At 39.5% G+C, this 23,421-nt stretch overlaps 1 protein-coding gene across 3 annotated transcripts in view; it reads right to left on the bottom strand.

The window, feature by feature from the left end:
- PGM3 (phosphoglucomutase 3) overlaps positions 1 to 23,421 on the bottom strand; it is a 444,220-nt gene that overhangs the window by 28,842 nt on the left and 391,957 nt on the right. For all 3 annotated transcript variants that reach the window (XM_044066154.1, XM_044066153.1, XM_044066155.1), the window contains one exon: positions 18,417 to 18,590. In XM_044066154.1, the coding sequence (XP_043922089.1) occupies positions 18,417 to 18,590 (174 nt within the window). The remainder of the gene's footprint in view (positions 1 to 18,416; positions 18,591 to 23,421) is intronic.

The following is a 23,421-nucleotide window of genomic DNA, read 5'->3' as shown; positions in this document are numbered from 1 at the left end:
ATAACAAAATACCACAACACCAATAACAGCAAAGAAATAGAAAAACACACAGTATTCTACAGCTAAAGCTAAAGATTTTTTTTTTAAACTAGGAAGCCTCTAACTTAAACGGCTACCTAAAGGAAGATAGAAGGAAAGCCTTGAAACTAAGCGCTAACCTGACAGAAAGGGATAGGAGGGGGAGAACTCTCTAATTTAAAAGAGTTCTAAGGGAGGAACTACAATATACTTAGCTAACACAACAAGATATAGAGACTAAAAACTAAACAGTAACTCCCGAAAAAACACTAATCTTAAAATAAAAGTTCAATAAGAAACTTAATGCAAGCCTGAGCCAGTAAAAACGACACCTCGCAGCTGAAGCGGCAAATGAGATCTGGGTAGCTAGCGCTAGGTATCATGGGATAAGGGGTAGCCTCGAGCCAGTAAACAGCTCTTGAGCTATAGAAGATGGCCGAGTCAGAGCAGAGGATTGGCTCCGATCCCAACCAGCAAGAACGAAGGCGAGATAGACAACTTAACATCCATTGTTCTACAGTGTTGAAAGCTTTTTGTGTGAGAGACTGAAGTTCGGCCTGGGAAGTGGCTGAACAGATTATAGCAGAGTCTGCATACTGAATGCAGGTGGAGAGTGGAATGGCTAAATAAAGGTCGTTGATATAAATGGAGAACAGGAGTGGGCCTAGTATGGAGCCCTGTGGAATACCTAGTGAGATAGGAAGGTGATTCAATAGTTTATTTTGCCAGAGTACAGCCTGTTGTCTGTTTTCAAGGCAAGATGTAAACCAATTCATAGATAGAGGGTCAAGTGAAAGGGACTTCGGTATGTGTAGAAGGAGTTGGTGATTAACCATGTCGAAAGCTTTAGATAAATCAACAAAGACTGCAGAGGAAAGAATATTTTTTGTTGCGGTTGTTGTTGCAGTTTGTGAAGGAAAGCAGGGCAGTGGTGGTACTGTGGAAAGGTCGGAAACCATGTTGACAGTTAGCTAGTAGGTTGTGATGGAGAAGGTAGTTAAGTAGTTGTTTGTGAATGCACTTCTCCATTATTTTTGCAAGTGGGGAGAGTAGAGTTATGGGACAAAAGTTAGAAAAGTCATTGGAGTTCCCACCTTTATGAAGTGAGATGATATGAGAAATTTTCCAGATAGATGGGATAGTACCTTCCTTTATGGTTCTATTTGTCAGTATGGATATGGGATAAGCAATAGCTTTAGCTCCTTTTTGCAGGAATGCTGCTGGGAGTTTGTCAGCTGAGGGGGTGGTAGGTTTTAGCTTTTGGAATAGGGAGCAGATGTAGCTTGTGGGTACTGGTTCTAAATGGAATAATGGGGGAGGGATGGTAGTGGGAGTAGGCAGATTAGAGGTATTGGGGGATAGATGGTTTGCAAGAGTTTGGATAGTATCAGTGAAGAAAGAATTGAAGGCATTCGTTGTTTGTATGGGATTTTTAGGGTTGCAGCCTAGAGGGTTAGAGGTGATGGTTTCGTCTGGGTGTAGAAGTTTGTTAATACTAGTCCAAAATTTTTGTGGTTCCTTGAGGGAGGATTGTTGTAGTTGAAGATAGTAGTTCTTTTTGTCTAGTAGGATAGCTTTTTTGTATTATTTCTATGTTGAAATTTAGAAAGTTTGGAGATATGGCTAGTGTTGGCGTTAAAGTGTGTTTGGAAGGGAAGAGGAGGGTAGAGTAGAGGGGTTGTTCATAGGAGGTTAAGAGGTAGGTTGTGGTTAGAGCAGGTAGGAGTGAGACCAATATTAATAGTTGTGATTGGTATGGCATGATTGAGAAGAACTTAATATAGATGGTGAGGTGGGAATTTAAAGTTGAGAAGTTTTATAGGTAGATTAGGATCTGTGCCAGTAGGTGGTGTATGTTACCAAAGGGGATGAGAGATAAAGTATCAGGGGGTGTGTTTAAGAGATTGAGGCTAGGTGTGGTAAAGATGTGATTAGTGTGATTGGAGTAGGTGTACAGGGGGTGTGTCTATAGAGGAATAAATGTAGGACCACTGGGGGTGGGAACTGGGGGCAGGGTAGGGGAGCGGAGTGAGCCCAAAGGGCGAACGGAGCGGGTAGAGACAAGAGGGTGGACCATCGAGGATGACAATCTGTAAAGTGGGAGAATTCTGCAGGTAGGTCTGAAAGTGAGAGAATGTAGAAGTAAGTTAAAAGGCTAGTAAGAGGAATGTACGGATGTCAGAGAGGTAGAATAAGGTTAAAGGTACCCTAGAACAAGGGTGAGAAAGGTAAAAGACTAAGTCTGTGAAGAGTAAAAGCTGAAAACAGGGTTGGGGAGGTATAGTAAAGAAAATAGGTGCAGGAATTGATATGCAGAAAGCTTATGGTAAGTTGCCACCTAGTGGCCAGTCACTTAATTGCAGTGAACTGTTCACATACAAGGGTATCAGGCTACGGGAAAGAGGGAGTTAGGCTCCTTATTAAAAAGGGAGAGAGTAGGCTAGATATAAGGGTTAGCTAAAAGGAAAAGAAAAAATGATAAATGGGGAGGGGGGTTGTTGGCTAACCTGTGCAGTAAGCTTGCCTAACCTAGCAGAGTCTTTCAACATTAAATATTAGTACAAAGTTCTGGTAGCTGTATCAGCACATACTTTCACTGTCTTAAAAAAGGTTGGTCTCTCAGGGAGCTGGTGGGTAAATTCCTAGTTCGGACTAGTTTTCAGAGGCATCCAGGAGGGTGATTTCTGGTGTACTGGGATGTACTGGTTCTCAAGGTTTCACTGTCTTAAAAAAAGGCTGGTCTCTCTGGGAGCTGGTGGGTAAATTCCTAGTTCGGACTAGTTTCCAGAGGCATCCAGGAGGGTGATTTCTGGTGTTAAAGTACTGGGATGTACTGGTTCTCAAGGTTTCACTGCCTTAAAAAAGGTTGGTCTCTCAGGGAGCTGGTGGGTAAATTCCTAGTTCAGACTAGTTTTCAGATGCGTCCAGGAGGGTGATTTCTGGTGTTAAAGTACTGGGATGTACTGGTTCTCAAGGACTTACTGTAGGTCAAGTGCCCGAACAGAGTGCGCAGCAGCCAGGTACAGGGCAGGAGAAGAACGATCTATTCCACCATCCTCATAATATCTGACTCAGTAAGGCTCCTAGTGGGTTGGGCAGAGGAAATGGAGGGAGACCTGGGAGAATGCCTCTCCTAGAAAGGACTTGGAGGGCAATCTGCAAAGGGATCCACTGAAGGTGAATACTTGGTCCGAGGTAACACAGAGATAGGCGAGTCTCTTGGTTCCTGAGTTTCCTTTGGAACCGATGATGTGGTCGATGCCGATGAACTCAGTGCAGAAGCCAGCACCGATGGTGCCAAAGGCTCAAATGCTTGAGTTGTTGGTGCTGAAGATGCTCTTGACCCCGAAGATGATTTAGGTACTTTCGGAACTGTGTGGGAACTCTTTTTCGGTTTCTCCCTCTTACTGGAGGAAGAAGAAGAAGGTGAGCTCTCTGGTCTGAACCCTGATAGAGCTTCTCAAACTCAAATTTTAACAGGCCTTTCAAAATAAGTTTATTTTTGTGCTCTATTAATGTCCAGTGGCTAAACCCTTAGCATATGGCACAGTCTTCTTGGAAGTGAACAACTCCAAGACAATAAATGCAAAGAGTATGCCATTCCGAATTGGGCATCTTTCTATCACATTTAAGACATCTTTTAAATTCGGTGGTGCCTTTAGCTGGCTTGTCTGCCATAATCAAGAAAGACAGAGAGACACACACCCACACAGGGAAAGAGTGGAAAAGAAACTATTCCAATAATAAACTTTTTTTTTTGTTAAACAGAAAAAATAAATAGAAAAGTACAGGTAACTACAATGGTACAAAGAAATACCAAAAGGTAAAGGGAAAATATAACAATGGTATAGAAGACTACCAAAAGGTAGAAACAAAGAGTTGTATGCACACTAAAATGAACTAGGAAGGAGCGTGTAGACAAAAGGTAGAATAAAGTAGGTTTGAAATATTATGGAAAGATATTCACTTACAGAAGAAAAAACTGCTTTGCTAGACAGCTTACAGGTGACACGTCTGGCACTCTGAAGTGGAAAACGAGATCTGAGGTAATTTGGTAATGAGCATTATGGGTAGAGCTGAGCTCAAGAGTTTTTGTTACATGCAAGCTGGAATAATGGCCGAGCTGGTTCTGAGGATTTCAGAACCAAACCCACTGTCAAGGACTATGTGAAGATTGACAACAACAGATCATGTTTTATACAGGTTTGGGTACTAGTCCAGGCCAAAGAGTCAAATATCTCCTAGGTAGAAACTCCCCTGAAACAGACATTAAAGGTAAAAATCATCCTAAATGAGTGGGCCTTAAATGGTCTCAATAAAAGCTACAGACACAGGAATAATAAAAGGTTCATAGGTGTGTACTAGGCTGATGGCCCTAGGGCCTTTACAAGTCTAGCCATAGGATTACCCTGGCATAGTGCCACCCGACCTTAGTTCCTAGTGCCTCTGTCGAGTAGAGCCACTGGAGTTATCCCTAGGGTGAATTTTCTATTTCCCATCCACTCATCAAGATTTCTCTTGAAGGGGGTCAGCGAGGTGCTCTGCTTGACATGTATGGGAAGTTTATTCCATAGCATGGGCAGTCTCTGGGTTATGAACCTGTCCCTCCAGTACATTCCGTTGATTGTGGTGATGAGGTTGAGGTCTCTGGAGTGTGTGGTGTGGAGGGATTTCTTTAGATGTAGCATTTCTAACAGAACTGGGTCAGACATGGCTTTGTAAGTCAAGCAGAGATCGCCCCTAAGAAGGCGATATGAGCCAGAGAATAATTGGAGTTTTTTGTGTCTGTCCATATAGGACAAGTGTTTAAGGCCTAGGATCCTATTTGTGAGGTACTTTTGCGGCCTCTCCAGTTGTTGCAGGTGTCTAGTAAGGTACATAACAAATGGGGCATTGTACTCAATGATTGGCCTAATGAGGGAAGAGTAGAGGGAGACAATGAACTCTTTCTTCCTGGATGCAAAACCCTTAGCAATGAGATGTGCCACATAGAAGGACTTTCTGACCACAGTGGGAATGTGGTGATCAAAAGAGAGGTTGCTGTCAACCTGTGTTCCCAGATCTCTTATAATGCCTTCTGTGTTCAGTGGACTACCATCAATGCGGTAATTCATAGGAACTGGCTTTTTCCCAAAGGGGATGACGACACATTTTTTGGCATTGAGCTTAAGGCCATGGTTTCGACACCAGTCGTTGGTCTCAGTGAGGCCATTCTGTAGGATGTCAACATCACTTGGGGAGATAATAATAGCTCCCAACTTGCAATCGTCTGAGAACTTTGTCAGCCAGAGTTCTTTCTTGTTGGCCTGGACTTCAGAGAAGTAGACACCAAACAGGAGAGGACCCAGGACCAAACTCTGTGGGACTCCGCTTGTGACTAGTTGGCAGTGTGGCTTGGAGTCAGCTACTTTCACACTGTGGGTTTGATTTGTGAGCAAGTTTGCAACCCATCTAGTGATATAGGGGTTGATGCCTAGCTTAGTGAGTTTTTCTGTGACCCTGACTGGGTAATGGTATCAAAGGCTAACTTCAAGTCCAGACTGGCCACATCCAGTAAGGACAATCACAAGGCCTTATTCACATATGTCCACAATCTTAAAGGTAACACCAAAATGTGCTCTGAAATGGTGGTCAAGAACACCACATACTCAATCGTCATACATATAGCTAACTTGCTGGCTGACAGGTTCAGTGAAACTTCACCCCCCATCCCCCCATCAGTAAACAAAGGCATCCCCAACACCTGCCCCCCCTTCCCTCAGAAGAAGGTCTTTAATGCCCTCTCAAAGGCAAAAAATACAGTCTCCATGGAACCTGACAACATCCCTGGCTGTGATCTACATGAACTCAGGCATGAGCTCTCAGCTCCATTAGGCACCCTATTCAACCAAAACCTGAGCACCAGCTTCATCCTATCTGAATGGAGGACAGCCACTGTCATCCCCCTACACAAAGGCAAAGCGTCCACTGACCTGGGCAATTATAGGCTCATCAGCCTAACTAGCCTGATCTGCAAGGCCATGGAACGCATTATCATGGACCTTATAAACAAGGACATTGGCAACCTCCAAACACTCAACCACACACAGTTTGGTTCTATCAAAGGGAGATCATGCCTGTTAAACTTGGTCGGCATCTTCGAAACAATCACCAAAGCCATGGACAAGGGGAAGAAGGTGCACACCACCTACCTTGCCAAAGCCTTCAACACTATTCCCAATTTGGGCATAACAGATAAACTTTCTCAGCTAGGTATCAACTTGTATATTACCCGATGGGTAGCTAACTGGCTCACTGGTAGAACCCACTCAGTCAAAATACTTGAAGCCACCTCTAGACCTGTAGACTTGTAAACAGCAGTGTACCCCAAGGATTGGTCTTGGGGCCTCTACTGTTTGGGATATACTTTTCTGAGGTGCAAGTGAAAACCAGTGGTCTCTGGCTGACCAAGTTTGCAAATGACTGCAAGCTGTGCACGGTCTTAAATTCTCCTAGTGATGTTAACATCCTCCAAAAGGGCCTTACCCAAACTAATGACTGGTGCCAGAAGCATGGCCTCAAGCTGAATGTCAAGAAATGCATCACTACCCCCTTTGGGGAAAATGGTATCCTCACTAATTATCACATTAACAACAACATACTAAGCACGCAATCAGTCATGAGGGACTTGGGCACTCAGGTTGATACAACCTGACTTTTGACCACCATGTTGCCTCCGTTGTACAGAAGGCTTTTTATATGGACCACCTCATAAGTAAGGGTATTTCATCCAGGAACAAGGAAGTCATAACATCCCTGTACTCCTCCATTATCAGACCCATCATCGAGTACAATGTCCCCTTCGGCATATACCTTGCCAAGTACATGCAGCAGCTGGAGAGATCACAGAGGATCCTGACCAGAAAAATCTAGGGTCTCAAACACCTATCCTATGCAGGTAGGCTAAAAGCCCTGTCTCTACTCAGTCTCATACAGACTGGTCAGAGGTGACCTGTGTCTGGCATACAAGGTCATCTCAGACCCAGTCTTGATGGAGTTGTTGCATATCTGTAACTCAAACTTCAACACAACCCGCATGCAAGGCCTCACTCTGTTCTGTGAATTAATATAACTTGTTGGTGGGATAGATTCAAGTCCCAAAGACTCCCCCATCTGTAGAATAGGCTCCTTCTCCATGTCAAGCAGAGTACCTCACTAGCCCTCTTTAAGAGGAACCTGGATGATGGGATGGGAAACAGAAAATACACCCCTGGGATCCCACCTGTGTCCCTGCTGGACAGGGGAAACAGATGCTGACTTTGTGGGAACATGGGTGAAATTCTTGGCTAGCCTTATAAGGGCCTACAGGTAAATAGCCTAGTATCATCCTATGAATCTATGAAACTATATTCTTGCATCTGTAAATATGTATATATTTTATTTTTAGCATAGCCTTGTTTCTATAAATATGTTTGTTCATTTCTTATGTGATCCTATTCACCCAGGCTGTGCCTGCAAATGGTCCATTGAGATCATTGCATTACCCTGATAAATAAATAGATAGTGCATTATTATTCTTATGCAACAAATCCAAAATTTCCACAGAGATGTTTGGCAAAAGCAAGAAAGAAGCTAGACGAAAGAAAAATAGTTGCACCAGAAAAACTGTTAAAAGCTACAAATAAAAATGTATGGTCTTTAATACAACAAATCAAATCGAAACAGTATTTAGATACAGAAACACTGCATTCTCTGGATAAAGATACAATCAAAGAAATACTACTACAAAAAGAACAAAAACCTTAAAGTTACTGACATGCATAAAAGAGAAACACAGACGTGGGAAAGAAAAAGAAATCTTACATGATGTAGCAGTTATGCAGAAAACAAAGCTGTACTAACCAATGTGACCTCTGCAGCTCCACTGGTATTTGAAGATACATACAGAAAAAGATATGTAAACATGGTAAATTTTACAAAGGAAAGAACAAAAAGCATGGAATGTATTGAAAAGCAAAGCATTTAGGGAGGCAAAAAAGAAACAAATAGTAACTGACGTGATAGTCCAAGTGAGAAGTGAAGGGTTTGATGCGAGAAATCTGTATCACAGCGAGATGAATCAGTGAATCCACAGGAAATGTTGCAACAGACAGAATGTGACAGTTGCAGAGAGTATATGCCACATAATATAATTCTGGAACCTTCTGTGCGAGACTTGGTTGAAATTCCAGTTATGACAACACAATAAAGGGAACAGTAAGAAATAGACAGCAAACAGCATATTTTCAGTCTAAAACAGAATGATCTCTGGAAAGACATTCTTGATTTAATAGAAATGGAGAAACTATTATTAAGACAGATGAAAGAAAGACAGAGACTACAGAAAATGAATACAACTCAAAGTGTTAGAATACAGATAAAACAGATGATTACAGTAATTAGGGCAACTAAGAGATCTCTATGTAATGTAACAGAAATAAATGAAATACACAGGTGTGCAGCTAAACTCATAACAGATAAAGGACTACCATACCACGACAATGCAGAATTAAAAAGGAGGAGAAGAAAGGAAAGAGAACAAGCAAAATGCCACCATGGAAGCATCTAACATTAAGAAAAACAACTAAGGCAAGAAATATCACTATTAGAAGACTAAACAAAAAGGGACAGATCACACAATTAAAAAAAAACCCAAAAAACAGATATGGTAAAAGCACCACAACATAAAAATAGATGAGGATTTATCCTACACCATTTCCAATAAACTAAAAATATTAGCACAAGCAGAAAAACTTAAAAGGTATACAGAAAAATACAAGTAATTCATTGATGACTCAAAAAGGTTTTAAGCACAACTGGAAAAGAAAACAGTGATAGCAACACCACCAAAAAAGAAATCAATATATTTTGGAGAAGTATTTATGAAAATCCTGTTTAACATAATAAAGATGCTGCTAGAAGAGCTAAAAATAGTAGCAATAAGTGCTTATACAGATGATTTGTAAAGGAATAAAGTAATATTTAAAAAAAAGAGATACAATTAAGAAATTCTCCTAAATGGAAAACCCAAAGTACAGATGCAGTACTCATATTCTGCACAAAAATTTAGCTCCTTAGTAATAAATTGTTTATATGCACATCCTGAACAGATACCAAGCTGGCCAACAGGAAAAATACTCCTCCTTAACAGTGAACCCTACAAGCCAACCTAAGATCTTTAAACTAATAACTTGCTGTTCATCAACATATAAATGTATATCTAAAACAGATGTAGACCAAGTTTATAGTCACCTAGAAAAAAAATCATGGCAAAAGAACAAAAAGGTAGCAAAAGAAAATCATATAAAACAAAACATCATCCACTGATAAAACCATAATACAAAGCTGCAAATAAGAGCAGAAACCAAGTATGGCATGGATGGGTTACAAAAAAGCATCTGACAGCATCACACATTCATGGATTATGGAACGCTTACAAATATACAAGACACATCCTACATTACTTAATTACATAGCGATGATTATGAAATAGTGGCAAACCACTTTACAACTGAGTCACAATAAAGGGCAAATTATGTCAGGCATAGAAATCCAAAGGGTTAATTCCAGGGTGATTTTTTTTTGTCCTTGTTGCTCTTCTTGGATTGCTCTTACTCCATTAACCTGTTTACTTAATAAATTAGGTCATGATTACAGTTTAACTTCTATAAAACAACTTTGCTCAGAGACATCTCATTTACTTCTTGGAGATAATTTAAAACTATATAGTTCATCAGAAAAGCACCTGAAAGCATAGCTACAAATGCTAAAATCTTCCTCAGATGATATATAAGTGACACCTGGTTTTAATAAGTGTGCAAAAGTAACTTTTATGGCTGGAAGGCTAAAGCATCAAGAAAGTATCAAAGTGGCAAAAGAATGTGATATAAAGGAACACAAACAGGAGGGTTTGTATAAATATTAGTTAACAGATGAAGAGTTGTTAATAAAACATGAACAACTGAGAACAAAGCTTGGTAAAGAATACTTTAGAAGACTAAAGCTAAAAACTGCCTTGACATCTAGGATTAAAGTTCATGCAATAAATCAGACTGCACTTCTTTTTCTAACTTACAGCTTTGATGTGACTGACTGGCTCCAAAAAGCAATGAATAAGACAGACAAGAGAACAAGAAAAAAGCTTCATGCTTATCAGATGGTATACTTTAATTATTTTAATATGAATTTGTTAATTTGGTAGAGTACAGATCCCATTGAGCCTATTTCAAACTCATTCTGGGGGTAAATGCAATATTTGCATGACATTATATACAAAGTGAAAGACAAAATGCAATATATTCATGTATTGTATACAAAGTGAATTTCACAGTTTGCTTGACTGTATAAACACAATAGATACATAATGTTATATACAGAGTGAGTGACAAAACACACTATGTACAGAAATTATATACAGAGGTGGTATCAGAGTTGTCATCCTGAAAGAATCAAAGTGAAAAGTAGAGTTAAAGCAAGCCATGTAGACAGAAGTAGGGCAGGAGGAGGTTAAGTTATATGACTAGAAAAAAAAAAGAGAAGTTGCATTTTCATAGAGGCTTGTAGTCTGGCTTGTAGTCTGCCTTTAGTTTTGATCAGAAAATCGGGTAAGATGAATTATGTTTAAGAAAAAAGGGAGAGATTCTCACAGTTTGGAACCAAGGACTGAGGAGGCTTTGGAGGGAAGGACCTGAGTGGTTAAGGTTTCTAAGGTTGTATGCTGGTGCACCTCTGAACAGTCAGCTGGTTAATAGGGAGAAGATCTCATTCCTGGTAAGTTTAAACAGCTGAGAGGTGAGTAGAAAGTTAGCACGTTGTTTTTGTAGGTAGCCAGTTAGCTTTTTTTTAATGGTAATGCAGTGGTGTTAATTTCTTGTAGAGATGGTGATAAATCAACATATGTCACTTGAGATGGTTTGAATGGCGGATATATTTGTTTTAGAGGCTGCAACATATTTTAGCTAAGCCAGCAGGATACCTTTTCCTACATCACTCTTACGAGGTCTGGAAAGAAAAGGGGAGATTCTATTAGCCAGAAGAGAGAGCTGATTTTGTGTGTGTGTAGTAGGGGTAGAAATAGAAATTTACAAAGAGGTTTAACCAAATCTCTAGGTATCTGAATGAAGTGATGTTTTCAATAGTGTGATTCAGATGATCAAGGATTTGTAGAGTTCTGGAGATAGACGTGAGCTTTTGCCTATATAAAAATCAATGCATGGGATTATATATCCTTCAGGCCTCTTCGAAACTGACTATATGTACAGGTCTGCAATAGTGGCACTGTATTCAAATTTGTTAACATAATCAGATAAAAATACTGAAAGTTCTAAACTACAAAGAAAAGAGGTCTAAGATGAAATCTTTGCTCAGATTAGCAGAAGCATTTCAGAAAGGAGTGGGACTAGAAATCAAACTACAAGTAGAAAAAGAAAGTGATGAAAAAAAGAAAAGAAAAATGCAACACTATAAAGAACAGGACTAGAAGAAAAGGAAATAAAATTGCATACCACACAATTATAGTGGCAAGTATAGAGAAGCTTTGGAACAACCGCATGTTCATCAAGTTTTGATGCATGAATGATTAAGAAGAGGTGAATTTAAACTAAGAGATGAAATGCTAACAATGACAGCTCAAAATAGGAGGCTATGTACACACACTGGTTTAAAAAGTCTGAAGAAAAAATGGGAGATAGAGATAAATGCAGGTTCGGCAGTACAGAACTAGAAAAGTTGCACATCTTGTTATTAGTTGCAATATACTCATGCTGAGGGGCTGTATACTGAAAGTCACAACAATGTGTCATGACTGTTGCATTGGGGATTGTGCAAACACTATGACATACAAAGTAGCTGAAAAGCATTGGAAACATGAACCATGAAACATTACTAAAAATGAAGTTCTGATCATAAGGGATTGCCTAATATCAACAGTTAAGTAGGAGCAAGAACACCAAACATAGATGTCAAAGAGTAAGGACAAAAGTATGATCATTGAAATATTTGCACCAAGTGATTATAGTGCCCTATATACTGAGAGTCACAGGCACAAAATGCCAGGGTATGCAAGCAGAAGGTAGAACAGAGGAACATGGGATAAAAGCACCCAGATAGTTACAAACTAACAGAGCTAATAAAAAGAATTTTCAAGCATGCTTAAATATATGTTACCAAAACATGTTAACTCCATATGACCCTCAGGAGGATGCAATTCTGAGTTTGTTACTGGTGTTGAGAACAGCACTCTCTGTAACCATCAAAGACTGAAGAAATACAAATTTCATTAACTCTAACCATACCTTGACTTTGGAATAGGGTCCATTCCAGTGATAGTAGAAATTTAAAAAAAAGGCAGAAGTTCAGCTTAGTACGCACAATGAAACCAGTATAATACAAAAAAGTCACACTCTGGCAATGGGCAAATGAATTAAAGTAATTGATAAATCTCTTTGAAAGGCTATACCTCAATCTCCCTTTCACTGAAGCCCTGCAGTGTATTTGATCCCACTTCCTAAGTTGCTCAAACATTTTGCTTGTTCACCATGGCATGTGCATACAAAAATAGAAAACAGACAATTTTTATTCTAAAGTAATGATAACTCAGAACAGAAGTATTCCAGGCTATTAGTACACTCAGCATATTAAGAAGCTGCTCAGCACAACACCCAGAATGAAAAGACTATATTACAAAATGTCAGACTTTGGCAGTAAAGGCATATGAACTAAAGCCACTGCTGTCTGTGTTAGAAAGACAGCATCTCTGTCCACCTTTCATAGTTCATTACAAAACATTCAGGTAATAACAGGATACTGAACTAGAAGACACACCTAAACATGCAATTCAAACCTCAGAGCTTTCATTACAGCACACATCTGAATTTGACACCACAGCTACAGCAGCTTGAAAGCATGGCATTGTAGCCAAAGGAAAAAATGTGTCTAAATCCACTAGTGTTGTGCAATTTCTAAAGTAATAGCAACTTTAACACAGAAGTTGAAATTCTATAAAACAATACATTTGTATAAACACAGACAAGTGCATATGCTTTTTCTTCTCCTTTTGCATTCCGCTTGGGTCTGGGTTCATATTCAAAGTTTTCATCCACTACTGCTGAAGTAAATAAGAACCCAATAAAATACTACCAAAATTTTCAATGGTGTACCCCTAGAAGTAACATCCTCACTTGTCTCAGCAACTGCTGCTTCAAAAGCAGTACAGTTGTTCTGTGTTGAGACAGTGGGCAATGCAAGGTTCAACTACAAATGAAACATTTGCTGCAAAATAAAGAGAATGTGATAACTCCTATTCTATTCAGAGATCTCTATCAACCCATAATTAAGCAGGCATCAGACCATTTAAATGCAAGGTTGTGTGTGTATTCCCTTCAACAAAGAACCAATTCCGAAAAAGAGGAGGGAAGTAGTGCCGAAAAAAAAATGTAAACTAAATCTTGATGTTTTTTTTCAAGGAAATGGAAAAAATGAAGGTAATGATAATTTAAGGAGAAAGAGTGTGTTTAACCCCCCCTACATCCCCAGTTGGTGAATTTTGAACATTTAGTAGAAAAACAATTAAGAAAAGAAATTCCTAGAAATAGATGTGGTCCTAACTTTACTAAAAAAGAGTATGAAATTCTGAATTATTTTTTGAACAATAATATAAGGGTTATAAAACCAGACAAGAGAGGCGGAGTGGTTCTTATGGATTCTATTTTGTATGAAGGCAAGAAGTTGGACATTTTGGGTGACACAGATATATGCTAGGTTCTCAAGGAACGAGATCAGCATAGCATATAAGAAGATCGATTTGGTCATTAGTGACCTCCTTATGAAGGGGGTTATTGATTTAATGACTTTTAAATACTTAAAGAATGATAAACCAAAAACACCCACTATTTTGATATCCCCAAGGTGCATAATGATACAAAAAACTCTCCCTTATGATCCATTGTATCTATGGAAGGGTCCAAGACAGCTTCTCTAGCAAAAGTTTTAGATAAAAAATTAAAGAATCTTTGGGGAACTGAGAATGAAACACTAAAGGATTCTTGGGACTTTCTAGCAAGTATCCCTTTTGTGCAGGATATTGAAAAGATTATTTGTGTTACTATAGATATAAAGGATCTTTTCTCAGTTATTCCACATAATGAAGGTCTAGAAATGTTTGAGGAGGTGCTAGTCTTGAAGGGTAAAGAAAATCAGAACGATTTTCACCTCTGCTTCTTACTTATGGATTTTGTACTAAGGAATAATTTTATTTTCTTTAGTGGAGAACTTTTTCAACAAACTAAAGGAGTAGCTATGGTGGCCAATTGTGATCCTACTTAGCAACATGGGAGAAGAAGTTCATCCTTGACTCTGAATACAAAAACTGTTGGTTATTGTATAAGAGATTCTTGGATGACATATGTATTTTCTGGACAGATACGGAAATTAAGCTTAAGGAGTTTATGATTTATATGGAAAGTACAACAGGTTTTCTGACATTTACTTATAATGTTACGATGGACAAAATGAATTATCTAGATGTAACTATTCATAATCTAATGCAGGGCTTATGTCCACTGTATACAGAAAGGAAACCTTTTCCAACTCATTCATGCACTATAAAAGTGCACATCCTATGTCCCAGAAAAGAAGCATTGTCAAGGTGCAATATATTCGAGCTAGTAGAATGACCTCTGAAGATGAGGATTTCCACTTAGAGGGTAAAAAGGTTAGCAAGTGTATATTTGGAAAAGGGAGTGTCATGTAGAGTTGATTAATGGCATAAGGAAGGAAGTTAGTGACAACAGAAATGAAAATATTTTTTCCACTTTTAGGTAAAGGGACACCTATAAGCCAAGCAAACACGAGGAAAGAGGTGGTTAAAACTTCTGATTGTGCATTTGATATGGAATACAATGGTGATTCCAAAATAAGTAGGGCCGTTATTAAAAGGGAATGAGACAAATTTGTTGAACTGACAGATTTGACTGTTCTCAAGTCTGAAGAGCTTCATATTATGTATAAGAAAGGTTACAATTTAAAGGAGTTGTTTGAAATTAGTAACAAGCTTGGTGGAGTTATTAACAATAAAAAAAGAGTGGGCACCTTTAAATGTGGGGCTTGCTCACAATGCCCCTACATTATGAACCAGGAAAAAAGTTAATATTCCCAGTAGGAATAGAGAAATATTACCTGATTCTTTTCACAATTGTAATACCACAGGGGTGATATATTTAGCTATTTGTGGAATCTGTGGGGCATTTTATATTGGAAAAACTGAGAGAAAGTTAAGAAGGTGGGTCTACGAGCATTATTATGATATTAGCACTTAAAATTAAATTAATGCACTTTATAAGCACACTAAAACTTGTGTGGGGGCAAAATTTTCCTTTTTTGTTATTGAAAAAGTCCCAGTGGATTTAATGGGCAGGCATAGGAAACAAGGCTGGAATACAGGGAGTTATTCTGGTAAATTAATTTGGAAGCAAACTGTTTCCCTGGTCTTAATGGTTATATTAACATAGCCCCTGTTTTAAAACTAAGAGCTGCTCAATTATAATTAAATTACAACAAGTTTTGTAATTTTGGTATGCTGTGGCATTACTATTTTACCGTAATTTTTATGCCTTCTAGAATTTATTTTATTCTTGTGGCTAAATTGTTTTGTACAGGGAAAAGACATTCATTATTTTATGTAATATTGTATGCAATATCAAAAGTGGCCACCAGATAGAGCTTTTAAAAGGATGAGTTTATCTTGTAATGTTAATATATATTTTACATCTAGTGTTTTACATTTTTAAAATGTAGTGTGTTTATTGATTTATTATGTATAAATTATATGAAACTAACAATTTATGAAATATGTGTTTAGTATTCACGGTTACATGAATTTATGGTATGTGAATTAATGAAAAGAAGTATATGACTGGCTAGGTAGTTTTTGAATACCATATAAAAGGAGATGATTATGGTTATGATGTTATCTGATGAAGTCTGCGGTGGACGAAAATGTATTGAACAGTGTTTTGTGAGCGTTAACTGGATTAAAGCTTGTTTTTTTTTTTCCAAAAGTTGTCCTGCGGTGTTTGCTCCAGTAGTGCCTTTGATTTGGGACTGTTATTCCCTTCAACAGCTATTCTTACAGATTGTTCATACAACAGGTTCCCTAGTACAAGAAGTTTAGCTTGCAGAAGTTAGTTAAACCAAACCATAACATCTCGCATTAGATGCTCTGTTATACATACCACAGCAGGCTTAACTCAAAATACTCCCTTAACTCATAGGACATTATAAACAAACAGTTCAATTACTTTTTGTCTACTTTCTGTACTCAGCCCACTGATACCTGGTATTCCTTTTTTTAAATTCAAATTAAATTCTGATGTTCTGATTCTTTCATCAGCTGGATAGAGCAACAGGTGAGAAAGAGCTAAGTAAAACAACCATACTACAAAACCTTATTATTATATTTGGATAAGTACCATCAATTTTCTAATTTATTTCCTTGATTGTATAAGTGTGCATCTGTCCATATGTAATTTTCACATAAAGTACCTTTTTCCACTGATGCAAACTTTCTATCACTAGTACAATTAGTCATGTAGTACCTCAAACCTGACTGACAGCTGTAGTCATAGAAGGTAAGTCCACATGCTCAAGGAAGTGATTTGGTAATTTACCTCTCCTCTAGCCCTTCTCAAGTCGTATACTGGTTATGTGGGCAGTTAATCTATCCCCTTGCCATTGAGCTAGCTATATGTTACCAACCAGGCTGAAGAGTAGTCCACCTAAAAGCAGAAGTGTATGGACTTTGGCAAAAGACAACACCAGAAATCAGTTTCATTGTCATTAGTATCAGGCAGAGTTGAAACTTCTTTTTTTTTAATTTACAGAGATTGTTTTAAAAACAATTATGGATGGTAGAACTTTTCATAATCTATGGCACTTCATTCCTAGTGTTTTACCCAAAACCATCAGTAAAAACCACTGCTGTGCCCTATTGTTTTGGTCTAAGTAAAGGGGTATAGGGGTTTTGTCCCCAGTATAAAAATGCATTTTTTCACCCCTCCATGACTTGCCTGATGACTCCATTACTGATACCCAACTGGCCTATTTGTTCCAGAGACATAGGAGCTGAGCATTTCCAGTTTGGAGCATTCATTCTCATCTAGGAATCCCTATCAGCCCTTTTGTACCCCAGTAAAAGTTGGATAGTAGGCAGCAAGACAGCTTGCTGGTACTGGGGGTGCATGAGCCTAACCCCTCCTTTTTGAAAGCACTCTCCCTCTTAGCGGCTTCTCTGAGCCCACTACTGTTTTCTCTCAAGGGGAAGAATGCATCTGCACTGACTTCTCCTTGGCTTTACTGACCATGACAACTCAGTCTCAGCTGACTCATACTCCACTGATTAACACCTAGTGCTCCCACAATGTGTTACTCTTGCGGCAAATCAAAGCTGCTTGCTTCTCCCTGGGTTGCACAACCTGGCAATAGCTGCTCACTCCCATCCTCCACCCCAACTAGCTTCTACAGGCACCCAAGCACTACTCAAACTAAAGTCATCTACAGCATGGTCAGGACTTTCTCTCTCTACATCTCAAGCCTGGCACCATGCTTTCTTTATACTAGTTTTAAGTTATGCAAGCTATTTTTATGATTAAAAAAAAATAATGAACTATAAGCTATACTATAATGATTTAAATTATAGGTAAACTGCAGCTTATACCTTGCCTTAGGCTCAGGCAGTGATCTAGTTCGTAAACTACACACCTGAATAGCAAAACAACCAGGTTTCATGACCAGACTACACACTGCCTTCAGATTTTCCATTAGAGAAGTGCAGTCTTGGTTGTTTATACCCAAAACATTCAAACTGATCATACTTTCCAGAACTTGCTTTACTATTCCTTATCATTTTACTGCCTTACAAGCTTGAAAGTATGAAGAACTAGATCTCCCTTCACCTCAAAATGCAGCTAAATTCTGACAATTCACCACATTATCCTGGAGTAATGAAATGGACTATTGAAACAGAAAGAGCTTCCTAATTATACACTCATTATCTGGTCTCTTGAGAACTCGATTTTCTCTGGAATAACCATATACCAAGCTAAGATAATGCACATGTTCTACTGTCAGAGATGGCGTTACATTTTGTACTACCCTGACTTGATGGGCTGAAGACAATCGGCATATATATTTTTTCTTGCTCCCCCGTGACAACCACAGGTAACTGATCCTCTATCCAGGCACTGATTACACTCATGGATCAGTTTTTCTGTCTTCAGACTCACATAAATGTCTAGTATCTACTACCAAGTCTTCAGAAAATTATTACATTTCTTCTGTAATGCACAGATATTTTGCTAACTGAAATCAAATTTATTAGGTCTTACCTGTGTGTCTGCTTCTGCATAAACTCTTACTATATCCTCGGTTCCTGAAGGACGAACAAATGCACGGGAAAATCTGTACTTCTTTACCAAATTATCAATTTGCACTTGTAGTCCTGGTGGAGTAACTGCATTCCTTTCAGCATCTGTGGTAGTGATAACACATCTGTCTGCAACCTACAAAATAAAGTAACAAATTAAACACTCCCAGCTCTGTAGCACAAGCCATCTACAGCAGAATATCTTTAAACATATTTCTGGATCCCAGACGTTTACTATTCTGTTGAAAAATACTGTAAGTTAGAGAAATATTTCTGGGAAAAGAAGACCCCTTCAGTTTTGAGATGGGTAACCAAAAGGGATGCTTATTCCTCTTAATGGATTGGTGTTTAATGCTGCAAACCCACCAATAGAGCGGTGGTGCAAATGGAAAGGTGGGACTGGTTTTACTGCATGACTTGCTTATTAATCATACTGGATCTCTTGGCAGCCCTCTAAATTCCTTCACAGTATCTACAAAGAAAATAAGTTTCTCAGCTGTAACTGCTGACCATTAATTCAGGAAAGAATGTCATGCTAATGTACACCTAATATATAAAACCTAAAGGTAATGAATAATGAATGTAAATACTTCCACAACAGCGACTCAGTTTTAATTCAATTATAACCTTACAAAAACAGATATAAAGTTATGGTATTCTGGAATCTCAAGAACAGCATCTTGATGTTACTAATAAGTCATCCTTAAAAACAGAAATTCCAACTTTTTCACAAGAAATTACCATTACTGCACTTCAATAGATTAATGTATGAAAACAGAGCAAACTAGAGAAAATAGGACCTATTCCAAATAACTTGCTCTCAGTGTAAGTGAAAACTCACATTGACAGCAGGTCTTTTGGAATCAGGCCCCCAGTGTAAGCCTGTCTATAGATAGGCCTTACACTGAAGTAAGTCACCAACACTGACAGCAAGTCTTTTAGAATCAGGGCAGACATGCACTGAGAGAAACTCTTTTAGAATCCGGTCCATTATTGTTTTCCACAAGACTTAGAGGAACTTGTTTATTTACTATTTATTGACATTTGTTTACCACAAAAGTCTGAGTGGATAACTTTATCCATGTTCATAGGTGGCCCGGGGAGAAAATCCCCACAAATAAAACAGAAAATACATATACATAGGTGAAAAATGACATCATGTTACAATATTCTGGAAATACACAGATTAATACAGATATTACCAAACAAGTAACAATTAAAATACATATATACCATCATTAAAACAATATAAATACAACATCATGTAGCAATGAAACGTGTTGACGTAAGTGCGAGAGTGTATTATTCACTCATTAAGCAAATTGTGGAACATTGGGGAAGGGAGAGATGAGTAAAAAAAAAAAAAAAAAGCAAGATTAAAAGTTAGGAAAATAAGATTAAGAGAAACAGAAACAAAAAATAAGATACAGGATGTATATAGGTATTAAAGAAGAAGCTAAAATTTTAGATCGGAGAGCAGCAAGTGAAAAGGAAGGAGTCAGAGAGGAATTCTTAAAAAGGCAGCTTAAAAAAAAAGAAGTTATGTCTTACCATAACGTTCCATCTGTGTTGTCGATCTTCACCAATCCTTGACAGTGGGTTTGGTTCCGAACCTCAGAACAGAGACGGACGTTTACTTTAGCTCATGTTCTCCAAACTCTCGAGCCAGGCTCTACCTGTAATGCTCCTCTCAGAAATTACCTCAGATCGAGTTTGCCAAAGAGTGGCAGTTAGACATGAAAGGTCATGGATACATGATAGTTCACCGAGGCCAAGTACGAGTCCTTACAGGGAAACTAGTCAAGGGCTAAATTCAGTCTACTAAGAGTCTCAGGAAGGGGGATGGAGGGAGGGGATGTCAAGGACTGGTGAAGATCAACAACACAGATGGAACATTATGGTAAGACATAACTTCTTTATCTGATGTTGTCAATCTTCACCCAGTCCTTGACAGTGGGACAGAGTCCCCAGCTACTTTAGCCTTTGGGAGGTCTCAAGGAAGAATATTCCTCAGGATCACAGAGCCAAAGGATGCTTGTGCCCTTAACACCTGATCCAATTTGTAATGAGAGATAAAAGTATAATGAGAAGACCAAGGGCTGCTGCACAAATGTCGTCTAAAGAAGCTCTGGCATGAAAGACTGTAGCTACTGCTCTTGTAGAATGGGCTTGAAAAAGAAGTTATGTCTTACCATAATGTTCCATCTGTATTGTTGATCCTCGTTCAGTCATTACGTGTGGGTGGGTATAGGTTCCGACCTCGGAACCGAGCCGGCCATCTTCCAAGCTCGCGTCAGCTACAAACTCTCGAGCTAAAACTCTTACCCAGAATTCCCCTCTCCCTGTTACCTCAGATTGAGTTTGCAAGTGAAAAGAAGGTAGAGGCTACCTCTGGTCAAATGACCTAAAAGAACCGGATGGTGAGATCTACTAGAAGCCACAGGAGGGGGAAGGAGGGAGGGTCATAATGACTGAAGAGGATCAACAATACAGATGGAACATTATGGCAAGACATAACTTCTTTATCTGATATTGTTAATCCTCGTTCATTCGTTACGTGTTACCTCTATTCCTGGGAGGCTCTCAAGGAAGGACATTCCTGAGCACCATAGAACCAAAAGATGCTCTTCCCCTGGAGGCCAAATCCAATTTGTAATGATTGATGAAGGTATGATGCGTAGCCCAAATTGCAGCTGCACAGATGTTATGTAAAGAAGCTCTGGCATGTAAGGCAGCAGAAGTTGACACTGACCTTGCTGAATGAGCCTTTATGGTAGTCGGCAATGGAATATTACGTTGTGTATAAATGAAGGTCACACAGTCTTTCAACCATCTGGCCAATGTGACCTTAGCAACAGCACATCCTAATCTAGGTCCAGAATAGACAAAAAATAACTGGTCTGATTTACGAGAGACCTTGGTCCTGTTCACGTAGAAGCAAATTTGCCTGTGAATATCTAGGGTATGTAGGCAATACTCTCCTATGTTTGAATAGTTGGGAAAGAAAACTGGCAATTCAATGGTTTGGTTAATGGACATTTCAGAGATCACATTTGGCAGAAAGGAAGGATTAGTTCTCAATGACACTCTATCTCTATGAAAAATCAAGTATGGACTCTTGATGCATAAGGCTTGAAGCTCAGAGAAACGTCTGGCAGAAGTAATGGCGACCAAAAACAAGGTTTTCCATGACAAGTATCTGAGATCACAAAAAGAAGCTGGTTCAAAAGGCGGCATTGTCAGAGCTTGTAGAACTAATGACAGGTCCCATGGTTGAATAGGTTCTCTAAAAGGGAGCTTCAGATGATTCACACCTTTTATGAAGGTCTTGCATAATTTGTGTGACATAAGAGAGAAGTCTTGGACACCCTCATGGAAATTAGATATTGCAGCCAAATGAACTCTAATGGTAGAGGCTGATAGACCCGATTAAAATAGGTAGGCTGGATACCCTAGTACTATCAACACTGGTGCTGAAAAGGGATCTACTTGCTTTTCTTTCAGCCAACAGGTAAATCTTTTCCACTTGCTTAGATAAGTAATTCTAGTGGAAGACTTATGAGATGCAATAAGAATGTCCTGTACTGGCAAGGAAAGATCATTCTGCCTGGCAAGCAAGGGAATTGGAGGAGCCAAGCTGTGAGCTTCAGGCTGTCCAAGTTGGGATGAATCAGATTCTGCAGATGGGAGATCAACCCCAGGGTTGGATGGAGAATCCATGGTTGATCTAGCAGGTGAGGCCAAAGGAAGGGGAACCAAATCTGACGAGGCCAATATGGTGCTATGAGGATCACCTTGCTCTACAACCAGCGGGCTTTCTTCAGAAACTGGGGAATGAGGGGGAGAGGTGGAGATACATAAAGAAGACCCGAGGGCCAATCATGGACTAGAGCGTCCCTGGGAGACTGTCCCGGAGGGGGAATCAGGGCGAAGTAGTTGCTGCATTTGTAGCTGGTCAGAGATGCAAAGAGCTCGCAGCAAGGAAGGCCCCAGTGGTGGAAGATCTCCGCCGCTATCAAGAAATTCAGGGACCACTCGTGAGGTTGTAGAATGCACCTGCTGAGTCTGTCTGCTATCACGCTGGAACTCCTGGGAATGTGCATTGCTAGAAGAAAACGGTTGGTAGCCATTGCCCATTGCCATATCCTCATGGCCTCTCGACAAAGTGGGTAAGATTTGGTTCTGCCCTGTTTGTTGATGTACCAGACCACCGCCATGTTGTCTGATTGTAGCGCAATAGTCCCAGACGGCAACAGGGGATGGAATGCTTGCAACGCCAGAAACCCCGCCCTCAGCTCTAGAACATTTATATGCAGTTGGGCCTCCAATTCAGACCAAGTACCTTGGACTGTCTGTCTCTGATATAGCCCCTCCACCCCATCAGGGAGGCGTCCGTAGTCACTGTAGCCTTGGGCTGCTGGGGGGAGAAGAGGCGAGACCATTGTGACGGGATGTGAGTCATCCACCAATTTAAATCCTGTTTGCACCTGTGAGTTACTCGAATCTTGGCTGAAAGAGGATATTGAAAAGGATACCATTGGGTGAGCAGTAGCCATTGTAGAAGCCTCATGTGAAACCTGGCCAGGGAGACAATGGTGATGGAGGCTGCCATGGAACAGAACAGCTGTAGGACAGAGTGAGCTGTGGATTTCTCCTTGAAAGGATTGGGATCAGTTGTTGCTTTATCCTTAGAATTCTGTGCTCTGGAATGGATGCTCTGCAATTCTTTGTATCCAAGATGACCCCTATGAATTCTGTGAACTGAGATGGGGTGAGATTGGATTTTTGCCAGTTTATGGTTATGCCTAGCCTTTCTGCAGTGAGGAGAGAGTATGCCAGGACTTCTTCCAATAGATGTCTGGTGGGGGCGGAGATGAGCCAGTCGTCTAGGTATGGAAACACCTGGAATCCTTGTAGTCGCAAGTGAGCTGTGACGACTGCCATGCACTTTGTCAACACTCTGGGGG

This window comes from Protopterus annectens, chromosome 1.part0 (genome assembly GCF_019279795.1).
Source record: "Protopterus annectens isolate FY-2018-M chromosome 1.part0, PAN1.0, whole genome shotgun sequence".
Classification (NCBI taxonomy): domain Eukaryota; kingdom Metazoa; phylum Chordata; order Ceratodontiformes; family Protopteridae; genus Protopterus; species Protopterus annectens.
Note: the sequence above shows the minus strand (reverse complement) of the source record. Positions and strands in the feature narration are given on the sequence as shown.